The following is a 17743-nucleotide window of genomic DNA, read 5'->3' as shown; positions in this document are numbered from 1 at the left end:
GAGATTTCTTTCAAAAACATTAAATAAACTTTTTGAGAGCAGAGTGAACAGATTATAAGTTAATAGATAACAGAGTGAGATAACATCACATTTGAGAATTTGATATTTTAAAAATTAAGATTTATTTAATTAAAAAAATATTAGAATAATTTAATAGTATACAATTATTTCAAAATAATTGTATACTATTAAAGTAGTGATAATTGGACCCTAAACTAAAGTGTGACCAATTGTTTTACTTAAATGTCTTAATTATGACTGAATGGAATCAAAACTTTCTTTTTAACTCATTTAGTTTTTATTAGTACAAATTTGACTGTGTTTTGACCCACCTGAATGGGCTTATTTATAGTAATGGGGTTAGGGCCCATCATTAGGGCTTGGCCATCTATCAGGTGAGCAGGTGGCATGTTGATCTTTGTCTGCTCTGCTGGATGGGCTTCCCCCTGAAATAACAGCCACCTGTCCTGATTTCTTTATCTCTCACCCCCATACAGTATACATCTCTTTGTTGATGCCACAAGCAGCATGATAACATGATAAGAACGAACTTGCCGCCCTCATTAACTCTTTTCTGTCTTTTAGTATCTCAGGTTCTGTCATTTGGACTTTCACAATTTCCGTGTCTGTCTCTCAATTTATATATATATATATATATATATATATATATATATATATATATATATATATATATATATATATATATATATATATATATATATATATATATATATATATTTTTTTTTTTTTTTTTTTTTTTTTTTACCTATGCTCACTTCATTGCTGTCCTATATTCCCAGGAGCAGACTTTCTAAACTGTGGTATTTTTAGCTGATTTTGTAAACTCCTACCAGTTCATAGTGCATAAACCAGTTTAATGGAGTTCCTATAGTCCTAGCTTGATGCTCCAGTTTAAAGGATTAATGAAGCCTTTAGTGTCTCATCTATTTCTCTGTCTCTGTCTCTCGCACTTCCTCACCTCTCTCTCTCTATATATATATGTTTTTTTGTTTTGTTTTTGCCTTTCTTCCTTTCTTCCTATCCTGGTGTTATGCCTGTTGCTATTCTATGTCTGTGCAATTGTTATTTTTTTTTAAAACAGTTGAAAAGGCAAATGACATTGTCCAAAGCGGCGTTGTGTTGAATGGTTCACTCGTGACTGTTTTACCTTTGAGTACCCCGTCAAAAAAGGTCCTAATGTCCAACGTACCTCCGTTTATTAAAGATGAAATACTGGTGCAAGAGTTACCTTAACTCTTGGGTTCTTTTTTTTATCTTAATTGATGGGTTCGATTACACAGTGTTTGCAACATTTGACACTACAATTAAATGTTTTAGTTGCGGTAGAATCGGGCATCTAGTAAAAAGGACAGTGCAGTTGCGAGCACAAGCACGGGACTGGGGTTCCCTTTCGTGGTCACTCCGAGTTACGTCGGATGACGACGATTGGGGGTTTCGCTTAGAAAGCCTCTCACCTTCGAGTATATAAAACGAGCCAATGGCAATGAAATGCCATGGGTCTGCGGAATTTGCATAGCGTATCTCCGCCCACCGCAGGGGGTATATAAGGAAGTACGCTGCAATATGCAGATATGTTTTCGCTTCGGAGCCAAGTTCAGTACTTCACTCCACAAGCCTTTTGAGTGTCATCTCAAATCTCTTCGAGACGAGCGGCTCTTCAGTGTGTTTGTGTGACGGCGCTTTCCAGCGAGATCGCATTTCCTGCTGCTGATTTGTGCAGTAATCTCTACTGACCTCGCTCTCGGGCGACATCGGTACCTGCGTGATCCTGGGTCAGGTGATGTCCACTATGTGGTCCAGACATGGGCTTAGCCAGGTTGATGTGGTAGGGTCTGAGAATTAATTTTCTCAGCTCCCCCATGTCCCAGGCTGAGCTCTTTGGCGGGTGGCTTCGGCCACCTGAAGCAGACTCAGGTTCTGTACCGATGGTCATCCATCCGTGCGGTCTCCTTAGTCTTCTTCCCGCCAAGGCCCCCTCCATGCGGCTGCTCCCCTCGGGCCTTCACCAGCTCTGAGTAGGAGGAAGTCGCAGGAGGGTGGCGCTGCCCGTCTCCGCCCCTTAGACTGCCACGTCAGTCTAAGCAGCACCCTTGAGGCGGGCAGCCTGGTCGGCAGTGTGGTTGAGGACTGCGCCCAACAGTCTTCGATCACTCCAGAAGCGGACTGAGGCTATGCACTGACGGTCATCCGTTGGTGTGGTCTGCTTAGTCCGCTTCCCGCCGACGCCACCTCCATGCGGCTCCTTCCCTCGAGCCTTCACCGGTCCGAGCACGAGGAGGTCGCTGGAGGCTGGCACCGCCTGTCTCTGCCCCTTAGCCGGCTAACACCTGGCTAAGCAGCACTCCTGAGATGGGCAGCTTGGAGTTAGGGCTCAGTTCTTCGGGGAGTTGGGAGCAGGACCACTCCTTCCCCCAGTGGAGGGCTGGGGGAGAATGTTGTTCTAAAGAACTGATGCTCTTTCTCTGAGCTTTAAGAGGCAGTGGATGACAGCACGCGCCGCCCACGGGCCACGCTCCTCTCATCCCCCCTCTGTCGCCAGACCCCTGCCAGAGCACGCCCCCGTGGGACGCGCGCCCTCCCCTGGCCTCCTCTGGCAGGATGCGGTTTATGACCGTGCCCCCGCACAGGGCCGCTATGCCACCCTCGCCGGTGCCGGTCATTCCGCCTCGCTGCCCCACCGACGGTACGTCTGTGGTTCGTATGACCCCGCTGGTGCACTTTCTGGAGGCCTGGTTAGAGCTTCCCAGACTGTCCCGCTGGGTCGCGAAAACCATTAGATTCGGCTACGCGATTCAGTTCGCGATATCTCCTCCCCGCTTCAGGGGAGTCCGCTTCACTATGGTCGGGGGCAATGCCCCTGTCATGAGAGCGGAGGTCGCCACCCTACTGGCGAAGGGTGCGATCGAGATTGTCCCTCCAGCCGAGATGAAGTCCGGCTTCTACAGCCCCTACTTCATTGTACCCAAGAAGTCCGGTGGGTTACGGCCAATCCTCGACCTGCACGTCTTGAACCGCTCCCTTCACAGGCTGCCGTTCAAGATGTTAACGGCCAAACACATCCTCCAGTGTGTACGGCCGCAGGATTGGTTTGCAGCGATCGACCTGAAGGACGCCTACTTCCATGTCTCCATTTTACCTCGACACAGACCGTTTCTACGGTTTGCTTTCAAGGGGCAGGCATACCAGTACGCGGTTCTCCCTTTCGGGCTAGCCCTGTCTCCTCGCGTCTTTACGAAGGTCGTCGAGGCAGCCCTTGTTCCCCTCCGGGAACACGGGGTTCGCATCCTGAACTATCTCGACGACTGGCTAATCCTAGCTCACTCTCGAGGCCAGGTTTGCGAACACAGGGACCTGGTGCTCCGGCACTTAGCTCGTCTGGGCCTTCGGGTCAACTGGGAGAAGAGCAAACTCTGCCCCGTGCAGAGGATCTCTTTTCTCGGTATGGAGATCGACTCGGTCGCCATGTGCGCGCAGCTTACGAGCGAGCGCGCGCAGTCACTGCTGACTTGTCTTCGCCAATTCGAGGGCAAGAGTGCGGTTCCACTGAAACTATTTCAGAGGCTCCTGGGGCATATGGCATCCGCAGCCGCAGCAACGCCGCTGGGATTGCTTCATATGAGACCGCTTCAGCTTTGGCTTCGCGATCGAGTCCTGAGGTGGGCATGGCAACACGGCACGCTCCAAGTCCCAGTGACTCCAGCCTGCCGTCAGACCTTCACCCCGTGGACGAACCTCAATTTTCTACGGGCCGGAGTGCCCTTAGAGCGAGTTTCCCGGCATGTTGTTGTATCAACAGATGCCTCCACCACGGGCTGGGGCGCCATGTGCAATGGTCATGCTGCCGCGGGCTCCTGGACAGGACCCCAGCGCCTTTGGCATGTCAATTGTCTCGAGTTGCTGGCTGTACGTCTCGCCCTGCACCGCTTCCATGCGCTGCTCAGGGGTCAGCACGTACTAGTCCGATCAGACAATACCGCAACAGTAGCGTACATCAACCAACAAGGTGGTCTACGCTCCCGCCGTATCTCGCAACTCGCTCGCCACCTCCTCATATGGAGTCAGAAGCATCTGAGGTCGCTTCGAGCCATTTATATCCCGGGACACCTGAACCAGGCGGCCGACGAGCTGTCTCGAGTTCGGCCTCTCGCTGGAGAATGGCGGCTCCATCCCCAGACGGTCCAGCTGATTTGGGATCAGTTCGGCGATGCACAGGTAGACCTGTTTGCCTCCCACGACTCGTCCCATTGCGACCTGTTTTATTCCCTGACCGAGGGCACGCTCGGCACGGATGCACTGGCGCACAGCTGGCCGCGGGGCCTACGCAAGTATGCGTTTCCCCCAGTGAGCCTCCTTGCGCAGACCTTGCGCAAGATCAGGGAGGACGAGGAGCAGGTCATTTTGGTTGCCCCGTATTGGCACAACCGGACCTGGTTCTCCGAACTAGTACTCCTCGCGACAGCACCTCCCTGGCCAATTCCTCTGAGGAAGGACCTCCTTTCTCAGGGACGGGGCACCTTATGGCACCCTCGTCCCGATCTTTGGAACCTCCACGTGTGGCTCCTGGACGGGACGAGGCAGGTTTGAGTACCCTACCACCTGCGGTGGTGGCTACCATCACTTCCGCTAGAGCATCGTCCACGAGACATGCCTATGCGTTAAAGTGGAACCTCTTCGTCAACTGGTGTTCTTCTAAACATCAAGAACCCACGAAATGCCCGATCAGTGTCGTGCTTTCCTTCCTGCAAGAAGGGTTGGAGCGAAGGCTGTCTCCCTCCACCCTGAAAGTGTATGTTGCCGCCATTGCCGCACATCACGAAGCAGTCGATGGTAAGTCTTTGGGGAAGCACGATCTGATCGTCAGGTTCCTGAGGGGAGCGAGGAGACTAAATCCTCCTCGTCCTCAGCTCGTACCCTCTTGGGACCTCTCAGTGGTTCTAACTGCCCTGCAGAGTGCTCCATTTGAGCCTTTGCAATCAGTGGAGCTTAAGTTCCTGTCTATGTAGACAGCGCTCCTGGTTGCATTGGCCTCCAGCAAGAGGGTAGGGGACCTGCAGGCATTTTCGGTTGACGAAGCGTGCCTGGAATTCGGGCCGGCTAACTCTCACGTGATCCTGAGACCCCGGCTTGGATACGTGCCCAAGGTTCCTACCACACCCTTTCGAGAACAGGTAGTGAACCTGCAAGCGCTGCCCTTGGAGGAGGCAGACCCAGCCTTGGCACTGCTCTGTCCAGTACGCGCCCTTCGTGCTTACGTAGACAGAACGCGGTGTTTCAGGACCTCAGACCAGCTCTTTGTCTGTTATGGTGGGAAGCTGAAGGGAAAGGCTCTCTCAAAGCAAAGGTTATCTCACTGGATAGTGGATACCATTGCTTTGGCATACCAGCAGCAAGGTCGTCAATGCCCCCTTGGTGTGAAAGCCCACTCCACTCGTAGTGTGGCTTCTTCTTGGGCTCTAGCGCATGGCACCTCGCTAACAGACATTTGTAGAGCTGCAGGCTGGGCGACACCCAACACATTCGAGAGATTCTATAATCTCCGAGTAGAGCCAGTTTCTTCTCATGTACTCGCTTCAACCAGCCGGTACTAGATTCTGCTCAGGTGTCTTCGCTTGCTCGCCATTCCTCTCCACGGACAGGATACGTGCGATCATCTTCTCAGGTGAGTCTGATAAGCTCTGAGTTCCTCCAGCACTGGTTACGTCAACGCCTGAGTTATGCCAATCTGCCATAACACAGCTCTTGCGCTTGACTAGGTGCCTCCATGTGCATGGTCCCCCCTTTGGGCGACCCCCACATGTGTATTCCACTATAAGTCTCTTTTGAGCGTGTGTCTTTCCCTTGGCAAGCCACCTTGCCACCCCTGGGGTTTAAATATTCCACCTGTGGCTGGACACCTCAGTGATACCCCATATGCATCCCTCTGGGTCATATGTGTCTCTCAAGTCCCCCCCTTAATGGTTGGGCATAATTGCATATTTCTCCTGAGATATGCTTCCCAGTGTACCTTGGTATTCCTGTGTTAAGTAGGACTCCTTCGTTCGTGCTATTCTCACAACAGGGAGCTCAGACTTACGCAGGGCACTGGATGACAGCCGAGGTGGCGTGATTAGACTGGAACCCCAATCGTCGTCATCCGACGTAACTCGGAGTGACCACGAAAGGGAACGTCTCGGTTACGGATGTAACCCTCGTTCCCTGAGTAGGGAACGGAGACGTTACGTCTTCCTGCCACTTCCGCTGTATCGCTGAAAAACGCCTGAGTTCAGTCTCGGCTCCTCAGCGAAGACATATCTGCATATTGCAGCGTACTTCCTTATATACCCCCTGCGGTGGGCGGAGATACGCTATGCAAATTCCGCAGACCCATGGCATTTCATTGCCATTGGCTCGTTTTATATACTCGAAGGTGAGAGGCTTTCTAAGCGAAACCCCCAATCGTCGTCATCCGACGTAACGTCTCCGTTCCCTACTCAGGGAACGAGGGTTACATCCGTAACCGAGACGTTTTCTGTTCTTCCTCCGGTTGAGATCGCGAGTGACACCGACACTGCCGGTATGTCTGTGGTGGAAGCCGGTGAGATTGGGCCCGGGCCGATCACAGTTGTGGCTGTCGAGAATAACCCTGATACACTTGAGATTGTTACCGAGCCTAGTAAAAGTAATACTCCCTCGATGTCTGATGAGCAGGCTGAAAATTTTGAAAACGTAACAGAGGCTGATGAAATTGATGTGGAAGACGATGTTGATTTTGAAAAGGAAGCTAAATCTGTTTTCAAGATCCCAGTTAAAAGAAAGAAAAAAAAGCTGTGGAAAAGCTTTTAAACAAGTAAAGAAAGATGAGGTTGGTAATGAGGATGTGGGTTCAGACAGTGATAGGGATTCCTGATTCAAATGTCTCTCAGGGTTCAAATCTGTCCATAAGTTTTCAAAGTGAAAACTTGGTTTGTTTGTATAAAGCTGATGACATTAGTACATTTCTGCAAGAAACAAAGGGATTGAAAGGAGTGCAAGTTGAAAATGTTTTCCCTGATTGTAAACAATTCATCAATGATGTAAGGTATATAGTGAAAGAGGGAGCCTTTCAAGATGTGGAGATTTACCGTCTTAGAAAACTTGTGGACAAACTTAAAAAAAAAAAAAAAAAAAAAAATTCTAAAGATGATGAGGCTGTCAACTTCTAAAATTCTGCCAAAAATAGTTTTTTGGCAGCTCTTCTCATTTTTCTTTTTCTGGTCTCTAAAACAAAAATTACAAATTTTTTAAATCGGATCTTTAAACTTAAATGGTGCCAGAGATGGTCTTAAAAGAATGATGTTATTTGAGTTTATTAGACAAAAGCACACAGATATTCTGTTTTTACAAGAAACACAGTGATTTTAAAAATGAGACCAACTGGAGAAGAGAATGGGACGGACAGATTGAGTCACAAATCTTCTATTAGTGGAGGTGTTGCTGTTTTGTTTTCAAAACATTTTTTAACTCTGTCTTGTGAAGTTGAGGAAGTAATAAGTGTTCGTTTTTTTAAAGGTCAAAGTGAAATTTGAGAAAATCACTATGGTGCTTTTGAATTTATATGCACCTACAAAGGGAATAGAAAGAGTTATGTTCTTTGATAAGGTGGATGCTGTTTTGAAAGATTTAAATCCAGATGATATGTTATTTTTAGGTGGAGATTTTAATTGTACCGCTAATGATAAGTTAGATAGGAATCATATAGAACACGCTGCTTCTCAGAAAACACTTGTACAACAATTGAAACTCATGATTTATGTGATATATGGAGAAATATTAATCAAGATGTTAGACAGTACAATTGGGCTCATAGTACTGAACATACTATCTCCTTGGCATGACTTGACAGAATTTATAGTGTTCAACATCAACGTAATCTTTTTAAATTTTGTAAAATTATTCCAGTGGGGTTTTCTGATCACAGTTTAGTTCTGTGCAGTTTTTCAATGAAGTGTGTGAAGTATAAGAGTGCATACTGGATCTGTAATACTTCATTGTTAAATTATAAAAATTGTATGGATAATTTAAAAAAAAAAATGGGAAACTTATACGCAGCAAAAACATTTTTATGCTTATTTACTGCAATGGTGGGACTGCGGAAAAGTTCTTAAGGATTTTTGTCAAAAGTACACTGTGAATGTTACTCGAGACATCAATAGCCCAATCAATGAAGAATTTAGAAATGGAAATTATTGCTTTGCAGGATTTATTAGCATCTAAAAAAAATAGAAAACACATTGATGGTTTAAAGAAGAAGAAAAAAAGCAATTCTGGTAGGCCTGTTGGGAATTAAAGCACGGGGAGCTTTAGTCCGTTCACGGTTTCAAACTGTGACACAAATGGACACTCCCTCAAAAAATTTTTGTTAAAGTAAAATGATTCATACTTTACGCTCAGCTACAGGACAAGAACTAACGGAGCCTGCTGACATACGTAGCTGTGCTGTAGAGTTTTTTTCAGACCTTTATAAATCTGAACTGAGGGAATGGGGTGCAGATGCTGAGAGTTTCCTTGAAGGGCTGCCAAAGGTGGATGAAGAGTCCAACAATGAACTACAACAGACTTTGTCATTACAAGAGCTTTATGCTGCCATGATGAGCATGGAAAATGGTAAATCTCCAGGAATTGACGGGCTACCTGTTGAGTTTTACAAGGCTCTATGGCCCGTCATAGGAGAAGATCTGCTGACAGTTCTTAACGACAGTCTGAAAAGAGGGCTATTGCCACTAAGCTGCAGAAGAGCAGTCATCACACTGTTACCTAAAAAAGGTGATCTTCAGTGTATCGGAAATTGGCGTCCTGTTTCACTCTTATGTTCAGAATACAAAATTTTAGCTAAAAGTTTGGCTACAAGACTTAGTAAAGTTTTAAGCAAATTGATACATTCAGACCAGTCTTATTGTATTCCCAACAGGTCTATTTTTGATAATATTGCTTTAATTAGTGATGGTTTGGATGCTTCTAAACTCCTGGGAATTAACTCTGGTCTAATTTCTATTGATCAAGAGAAAGCCTTCGACAGAGTTGAACATTTGCTTTTATGGAACACTTTAGAGGCTTTTGGTTTTAGCCATTATTTTATATCCATGATTAAGGCTGTGTATTGTAACATTGAGAGTGTTCTTAAGATTCATGGTGGTTTGTGTGCTCCGTTTAAAGTTGAGAGGGGAGTTAGGCAGGGATGTGCCATGTCTCTGGTATGTTGTATTCCCTTTACTTCAAAAGTTACAAGCTCATTTAAAATGTCTGATTTTCCCTGGTTGTAATAATTCTTCACATCTTTCCACCTATGCTGATGATGTTATTGTTTTTGTAAATGGAAAGGAGGATGTTATTAAGTTAGAAAAAATAGTTAATGATTTTAAATGTGTTTCCTCTGCCAGAGTCAATTGGAGGAAAAGTGAAGCTCTACTAGTAGGGAATTGGAGTGGAGATCTTCCTGCTTTACCTGGAGGATTGATTTGGAAAAGAGGAGGTTTAAAATACCTTGGTGTCTATCTAGGAAATGAAAATTTCATTAGGAAAAATTGGGAAGGTCTAATTGAGAAAATAAAAGGTCGATTGAAAAAATGGAAATGGTTGCTCCCTCAGATATCTTATAGAGGACGTACAGTATTCTTATAATTAATAATCTTGTGGCATCTTCATTATGGCATAAACTTGCTTGTGTGGACCCTCCAAATGGACTCCTTGTAAATATTCAAAGAGAACTGGTGAACTTTTTTTTGGACAAGTATAATTGGACTCCTCAAAGCATCCTGTTTTTGCCCAAAGAAGAAGGAGGTCAAGGTCTGGTTAATCTCGCAAGCAGAAGAGCCACTTTCCGTCTCCAATATGTACAGAAACGTTTAATGGGACCTTATTCTCTTGTGTGGAGACCATTGGCTTTAAGCATCTTGAGAAGAGTAGGCAATATGGAAATAGATTTAACATTATGTTTAATGGATCATAAAAGATTGAATTTGACTGGAATTCCTCCTTTTTATCAAAACTTGTTTAAATTGTGGGGGCTCTTTAAACAGTGGTGGATGGAGCCAGCAACTTCTCTTTATTGGTTGTTGGAAGAACCAGTTGTATTTGGAGATAGATTTGATGGAGATTTTCCTGGTATACCAGATATACTATGTTATAAAAAGCTTTTTAAGCTAAAAAACATCATAAATGAATCAGGATATAATTTACTGAGAGCTGAAAAAGTTGCTATCCTTTTAGGAGTTAGATCAATACGTTTTGCAAAGAAGTTTCTTGCCAAACTAACTAAAATTGTAACTGTTGAAGAGAAGACACTTTTAGAAGAGTTTGGTGCAGTGACTTTAATCCCTGATAGTAAAGATCTTTTTCCAGATCTCCAGACTTTTTCCAGATCTCCAGATTTGCCCTGTAATAGAGGAGTCTTGTCTTAATAGCCCCTTGTTAAAAAGTGGAATTAATGAGTATATTGATTTTTGTACAGTTGAAGGGATATAAATGCATTGTGAAAGCTATTCATCAGCGTAATTTAAGTATTAAAACAGATACAGTATGGAGAGAGAAATTAGGAATCAACTCAGAAAACTAAACCTGTTTGGCGCGCATTTTACAAACCACCATCACAAACTTGGTGATTTGCAATGGAGGATTTTACATGGAGCTATTGCTGTAAATGTCTTAGCGTCTATTTTAATCCCCAGTGTAAGTGATACATGTCCTTTTTGTTTCAAACGAGAGACCATTTTTCATTGTTTTATGGAATGTAATCGACTTAACCCTCTTTTTGATTTATTAAGTGTTTTTTTTTATTCTTTTAATATTTGTTTTTCAAAGCAAGACTATATTTTGGGTTTCTTTTACAGTTCAAAACAAAAGTTCAAATGTTATGTCATTAATTTTATTGTTGGACAAGCAAAATATGCTGTCTATATCACTAGGAGAAATAAGATAGAAGAGAAGCCAGGACAAGACGTTGTATTAGTTTTTTAAAATATGGTAAAATCAAGAATTCTTCTTGATTTTAATTTTCATAAATTGATGAACATGAAAAAAGCTTTCGAAATGCAGTGGTGTTGCAACTGTGCTCTGTGTTCAGTGGATGATGAAGAAATAGTTTTTGTAAGAGGTTTAAAGTAATTTTTTAGTTTTTACTTTATCTTTATTTTTTATGTGTGTGTACATGTGTATAAATGTTAACAAATATTTTAAATAATTGATTATAAAAAAAAAACTCTCTCTCTCTCTCTCTCTCTCTCTCTCTCTCTATATATATATATATACTGTATACAGTACATATACTGTATACATATACTATACTGTATATATATATAGTGTATATCTAAAACAAAATGTATCATAGTTTCCACAAAAATATAGTAAATCATCATTTTAGAATTTACAAAATCCTCATCGAAAATTAATAGAAAATAAACTGGTCTTATTACATTTAAATTGACCTAAAAATTCTATTCTATTATAAATATTACATATAACATTTTGTGAAGGTTAAAGACCTTTCACTGACCATTAGTTGGGAAAAAGGGGGGGAAAGACTTTTTTAAGAGCCTCAGGCCCTTTTTTGTACTCTACTCGTTGAAAATGCCATGTAATCTTTGCTCATTTCGGTTAGACCCTGCATGTGATTACATTCAGAACAGTGCAGAACAGACTCGGAGCATGCTGTTTGCCTTCTGAATAATTCATGGGGTCACGTAGGCAACACACTGGGACAGAGAGCGCTTGATTCACCCTTTATCCAATTCTGTTTTATGTGGTGCACATGAAGCAAGACTTCTATCATTGATGAGACAGAAAAGCTTGCGTTGACCGCTGAGTAGTACTCAGAGGCAGCAAATCCCTTGAGCACACTTACTAGGGAAAGGATCATGTCGAAACGTTGACCCAATCACTTTTCAAATATCACTAACCCATTGAGAGTAACAGTTCGTGTTGGCACAGGACCTTTCAGTATATCCACAACTAACAAAAGAAAATGAAAATGAGAGGACCAACCAGAGGAATGTCTTGATATGGATGGTGGCCTTGTTTTCTAGACATTTTAAGCCACTCACTATGTTTGTCCTTGGTGTCAATTTATCTTGTTGGTTAACTGATTTATCTCCAGATCAAAATGATTTCCCTTTGGTGTGAGACGCTGACTTTTCCTAAGCATATTTTGTTTATGTTCAGTGTACATTTTTTTGACTTGGAGGCAATTTGTTTCAATCTGCTTCAGCTGTGCAATTCCTGTCGTGGCGATTAAGTTGTGATTGATATTCATGTCTGCTTCAGACGTAAAAACAAGAGCTTTTTTTCATGGATTACACTGACTGTGTTTTGGTTTTGGTTGCAGTTGGATGTACTGGACGGATTGGGAAGAGGATGAGGTGAACGACAGCATCGGGAGAATAGAGAAAGCCTGGATGGATGGGTCCAACAGGAAAATATTTGTCACGTCTAACATGCTGTGGCCCAATGGACTCACTCTGGACCATGGAACCAGTACCATGTACTGGTGTGATGCCTATTATGATCACATTGAGAAAATCTACCTCAATGGCACTGGGAGAATGGTGAGTGAAATGTTGCTTTTTCATAGCTTCGGAATCTTAATGTATTTCTTAGTTATCTTCTCCAGACTTTTCAGATGTTTCTCGTAAAATGTCTTGCAATTTAAATATTAAATGTGACAATTGTTAACCAATTAGGCAGGGCTTCCTAAAGCCTGGAAGAGGATTAGCATTTATCTCAGGTTGTCTCATAATTTAATTGAGAAGTCTTTCATAAAACATAACAGTCCAATGCATTTGTGAATTTGTCAATTTATAAAAAAGCTTTTATTTAGTCATGGCTTTGGCAATTAAAATCAGTTGACAAAACTGTTTCCTGTTTTGAAAAACAAAGTCTTTCCTGTTTTGTTCTGCAACATACTATATTGTCCACAGTCATACCACAAATGTGAATTTTGTTTCTAATAAGTTGCTAATAAGGACTACAACCTCAATACTTATGTTTGCTAATAAGGACTACAATTTTAATTCTGAAGTTTGCTAATGAGGACTACAACTCATCAATTAATCAAGCACGTAAACTCACATTTGTAAAGCACACAGTGATTTCAAAATCTACATTTGAGGTCTGATTGTACATAGTTTATGTTACTGCACAGAATGGGAAAGTCTCTTCAAGTAATGTTGACCACAGACTTTATTTTACTTAGATCGAAAACCACTTTATAAAAACCCATTAGAAATTCCTGAGGGAACCCATGGCAAATTAGACTTCTGGATAGGCCCACGAATTGATGTAATGATTGAAGAGCTCTATTATTGAGACAAACTTTGACAGAATAAACAAGCTTTATAATGTATGATGAATGCATAGCTTGGATTAATTTGGTCTTACAAGAATGAATTTAATGTGAAATGAGAGTGCAGGTTGAGAGTTTGCTTGGCACACTGTATCTTTGAAGCATTGAATCATTGTTCAATGTTTCATCCGTTCAAGTTCATCCATCAAGCCATTAGATATTAACCCTTAAATACATTAATGTTTCGCCAATCTATATCTAACACAGATGGATCTATACCTGTCGTGATAATATAAAACTCTCTTAATATTAGAGTAACAATTACAGAAGAATAAAATAAAGCCTATTTGGTTACCTTTTGGAGCTTGGAATGGTTCACTTTGACCAGATATTTTATAACATCATCACTATCCTTGTCAAAGCTCATTTCAGTACATTTAGCATCTGGCTCATATTTGCCATCTCAAATATATATTCTCAAAACTATCATTTTCAACATCTTCTAAATCAATATTTTGATTGCTGACAGCTTCTTCACCAGATCCACCATCAAGTAACAGTGACACTAATATTTGATTGCGTTCAGTTATTGCTCTACAGTAAATCACTGCCATTTCAAGATTTGCTGATGATACTTCCTATTCTTTTGTTTTCTGCCTGCGGTAGCTATGAGTGAAACATCACTTTATCATTGTGTATCAGACATTGTCACCTTGTGGAATAAAGGTGAATTGCACTTATTCAGTCATCAAAGATTCAATTATTGTTGCACAGAATTTTTTTACTTGCACTGTTACACACCTCGGGTCTTTAGTGACCCTATACAATTTTTACCAAAATGAATTGGAAAACAGGCATTGTTTTATAATTTTCTTTTCTTTCTTGTTATATTGTTTATAATGAATTGATTGAGGAATACTAAGAAGGTCACCAAAGACCTGAGGTATGCGTTTTAGGGTTAAAGAGAAAAAAATATTTATCCTCTACCACAGTTGTCACAACAGTACATGGTAATATTTGGTAATATATATATTTTCTGTTTTTTCACTGTAGGTTGTGTACAGTGGCAGGCAACTCAATCACCCGTTTGGGATTGCACAGTACCAAAATTCCATCTTCTGGACAGAGTATATGAACGCTTCCATCTTCCAGCTGGATCTGGTCTCTGGTGAAGTCATTCTGCTGAGAAGTGAAAGACCCCCTCTGTTTGGGCTCCGAGTATATGATGCACAAAGCCAGCTGGGTAAAGCCACTTTAAATCTAAAAGAAAAGTTAAAGATTACAGAATGACAAATTTTTTATCTTCTTTTAAATAATGTTTTAATGAATAATGGCCGCGATTTCTCTTTTTCCTTTTTAATTCATACAGGTAAGTTGGAATTTAAATTGAATTGGCCACAACATGGAATTTGATTTGCAGTGACAGGAAGATTAATTTACTGGATTGAAATTCAAAGAAATTCATCTAATTGTGTTTGCTGGCAGAGCAGGTAACTTCAACTTTATGGTCTCTATCCTGAAAGCCTGATTCATGATGGTTACATTTTGAAGACTTTGGAGTATATTAAAGCATTCTGGGAAATTAATTGTTTTTCCACTATGACAAAAAAAAAGTTAATTTATTAATCAACATTACTGTTCAAAAGTTTGGGCTCTGTAAGATTTTTTTTTTTAAGTATATATTATTGAGTAAGGATGCATAAAATTGATTAAATGTTACAGTAAAGAGAATTAAAATGTTGCAAAGATTTCTATTTCAAATAAATGCTATTCTTTTTAATTTTTGATTCATTGAAGAATCTTGAAAACAATCTATCATGGTTTCCACAAAAATAGTAAGCAGCACATTAGGGGGTGGGTGAAATGACCAAAATATTATATCACGAAATTAGTAGTTTTATTTTATTTCACAATAACGATATACATCACAAAGTTATTTTTGCTTTAAATAAGGTTTTTATGATGTCAACATTTGTGATACCATGAAATTTTCATAATTCTCATCACCAATTTCAATATCCAGAAAAAAAATAACTAAAGCCTAATAACTAAGTAAAAAAAAAAAAAAAAAAAGAAAAGAAAAGAAAAGAAAAAAATCAGGCTTACTCTTATTGCTCTTCAATGGTTTAAAATCACTTGTTTTAAAACAACAATGCTTATGATGCATGCAAATGAAAAGCAAATAAGAGACTCCTTTCAAGAATAATAAAAAATCTTTCCGACCCCAAACGTTGGATGAATATTGTGATGAACTGAATACACAAAAGACTCTGGTGGAAAAATGTTTCACATATTACATAGGCTAGTGCATTCTTTCAGAAAATTCATAAGAAATTACTTTTCCTTTTTACACACAGCAAAACTATTACAGATTTCCATGGCTTTATCTTTGATTAGCATAGACCCAACTGCAGAGCAGGAGCCGTACTGTTGAGTGGGTGGGTTTCATCTGGTGAAGTGGGGGTTAAAGCTCTGTTTAGAATGTTTAACTCTGTGTGGATGTCTGAGGTAAGGAGGGTTGATTACTGTCATCCTCCCTCATAAGTGCCAGTCACAACAGGTAGAGGGAGGGACACTTCTCAGCGGGGCCCTTGCGCAAGCAGACGAGCAGCACAGAGAACACAGGAGCGTGTTCGGCTTCCACACGTTTCATCTCTTACTTACCTGAGGGCGATGCGTTTTCAGGGGAGCAGGCGGTGTGCCGCATGTCAGAAAGACTCACTCTTTTGAGAAAGACGACAAAGGCAGCTGGGACCAGCAGACTTATATCATGTTTTAAATATTCTCATCTTGACATCCAACTCTCTAAACACGGAGATTTGTGACAGGTGAGGGTGGGGGAGTCCCGTTATGTCATGTATGCATTTCCTACCCCCCAAAAATATGGGCTTTTTGACAGTCTACATTCTCAGCAGAAGACAAATTTCTCCAAAGTGCTTGTCGGGAAAAAGATGAATTGTGTTTCCGCTTTTTGGAATACCTCAGATTGGCCATTACAAAGCGGTTTTTATCTCATTGGTTCAGGCAATGCCTTTCGACCACTCTCTAAATGAAACCTTATTATTGTCCCCATGCCTCAACTTAATAAGTGACAGTTTTCTCACAAAACTGTGTTTTTCTCCACTCCTCCCCCTTCGTAGGTGCCATTGCCCACACAACGAATTATGTCAGTGAAAGGAAAAGAGTGTCAAATGGCTCTCTTCTCCAGTGTTTCCCATAATTTACTTGACATGTGATTAAAAATAATGCCCCCGTGTTCCACCGGCATCCCAGAAGAGCAGGAAATTGGTTCTGAGTGGGCAGTGAAGAAGAACTTTATGTTCTCTGTTTCAAGGAGAGACATTGCTAGAAGCCATAAAGGGATGAACACATAAACAGCTGTCCTGCCAGTGGAAAAGAAGATTTGTAGATATCTGTTGTTTAGTCCTATGTTTGTTTTTTAGGTGACAATGCCTGCCGGGTGAATTATGGTGGTTGTGGTACCCTCTGCTTGGCCGTCCCGGGAGGCCGAGTGTGCGCATGTGCCGACAACCAGCACCTGGACAAGAACAATGTCACATGTTCTGGTAGGCTTTTAAATGTGTGTGTATATATATAAATTGTTTATGTTTATGTTTATGTTGCTTTATTATAATCTTTTTTTTTTTAAATCTATTTGTCATGTTTCAATGCTGTAATAAAGAGAAAAGTAACATGCTTGACTCATTTGAAAAAGTAACACTAGTATAATCTCAGGCTCAGACGCCACATCACCCCAATGCAGTGTTTGACTATATTTTCTTAGAAGTTCTTCCCCTTGAATTCAGTTTTCCTAATGTTTTTTTTTTCTCCTGAAGACTCTGCAGGTCAAGAGGAGCCCCAGCGGTGCATAAATGATGAGTTTCAGTGCAGGAACTGGCGCTGCATAAGAGCCAATTGGATTTGTGATGGAGATGATGACTGTTTAGATGGCAGTGATGAGGAGGCCCCAATATGCTGTATGTACTTTGTTTTCTTCCTCCCTGACTGGGACGTATAATCCCTGTTGTGCCTGCTTTACTGAACCATCAAATCTCTGTGGCCTCAAGCATTTAGCATGCACACAGTGTCATATATGTCTGTGATGTATCACTCAATACAGAACTTTTCCTTTTGTACAGGTATCACAGGTGTCATACATTTTATAATGACCTAGTAACAAGATGAACACTGCAACAATGTTAATTTATCTTATTTATTTTATTAATGTTTCTTATGCTCACCAAGGCTGCATTTATTTGATCAAATACATTAATATTGTGAAATATTATTATAATTTAAAATAGCTGTTTTCTATTTTAAAACATAATTTATTCCTGTAATGGCAAAGCTGAATTTTCAGCATCATTATACATGCCGATTTAGTTCTTAATAAAAATGTCTTATTATCAATGTTGAAAACAATGCTTAATA

At 41.4% G+C, this 17743-nt stretch overlaps 1 protein-coding gene across 1 annotated transcript in view; it reads left to right on the top strand.

Moving 5' to 3' along the window:
- lrp1bb (low density lipoprotein receptor-related protein 1Bb) overlaps positions 1-17743 on the top strand; it is a gene marked incomplete at its 3' end in the record, with an annotated part of 323276 nt that overhangs the window by 176731 nt on the left and 128802 nt on the right. The window contains exons 13-16 of the mRNA XM_081367857.1: positions 12356-12575; positions 14366-14555; positions 16756-16878; positions 17149-17289. Coding sequence (XP_081223983.1) covers positions 12356-12575; positions 14366-14555; positions 16756-16878; positions 17149-17289 — 674 coding nt within the window. The remainder of the gene's footprint in view (positions 1-12355; positions 12576-14365; positions 14556-16755; positions 16879-17148; positions 17290-17743) is intronic.

This window comes from Scardinius erythrophthalmus, assembly GCF_964197995.2.
Source record: "Scardinius erythrophthalmus genome assembly, chromosome: 6".
Lineage (NCBI taxonomy): Eukaryota > Metazoa > Chordata > Actinopteri > Cypriniformes > Leuciscidae > Scardinius > Scardinius erythrophthalmus.
The sequence above is the reverse complement of the archived record's forward strand: the minus strand, read 5'-3'. Positions and strand labels throughout refer to the sequence as shown.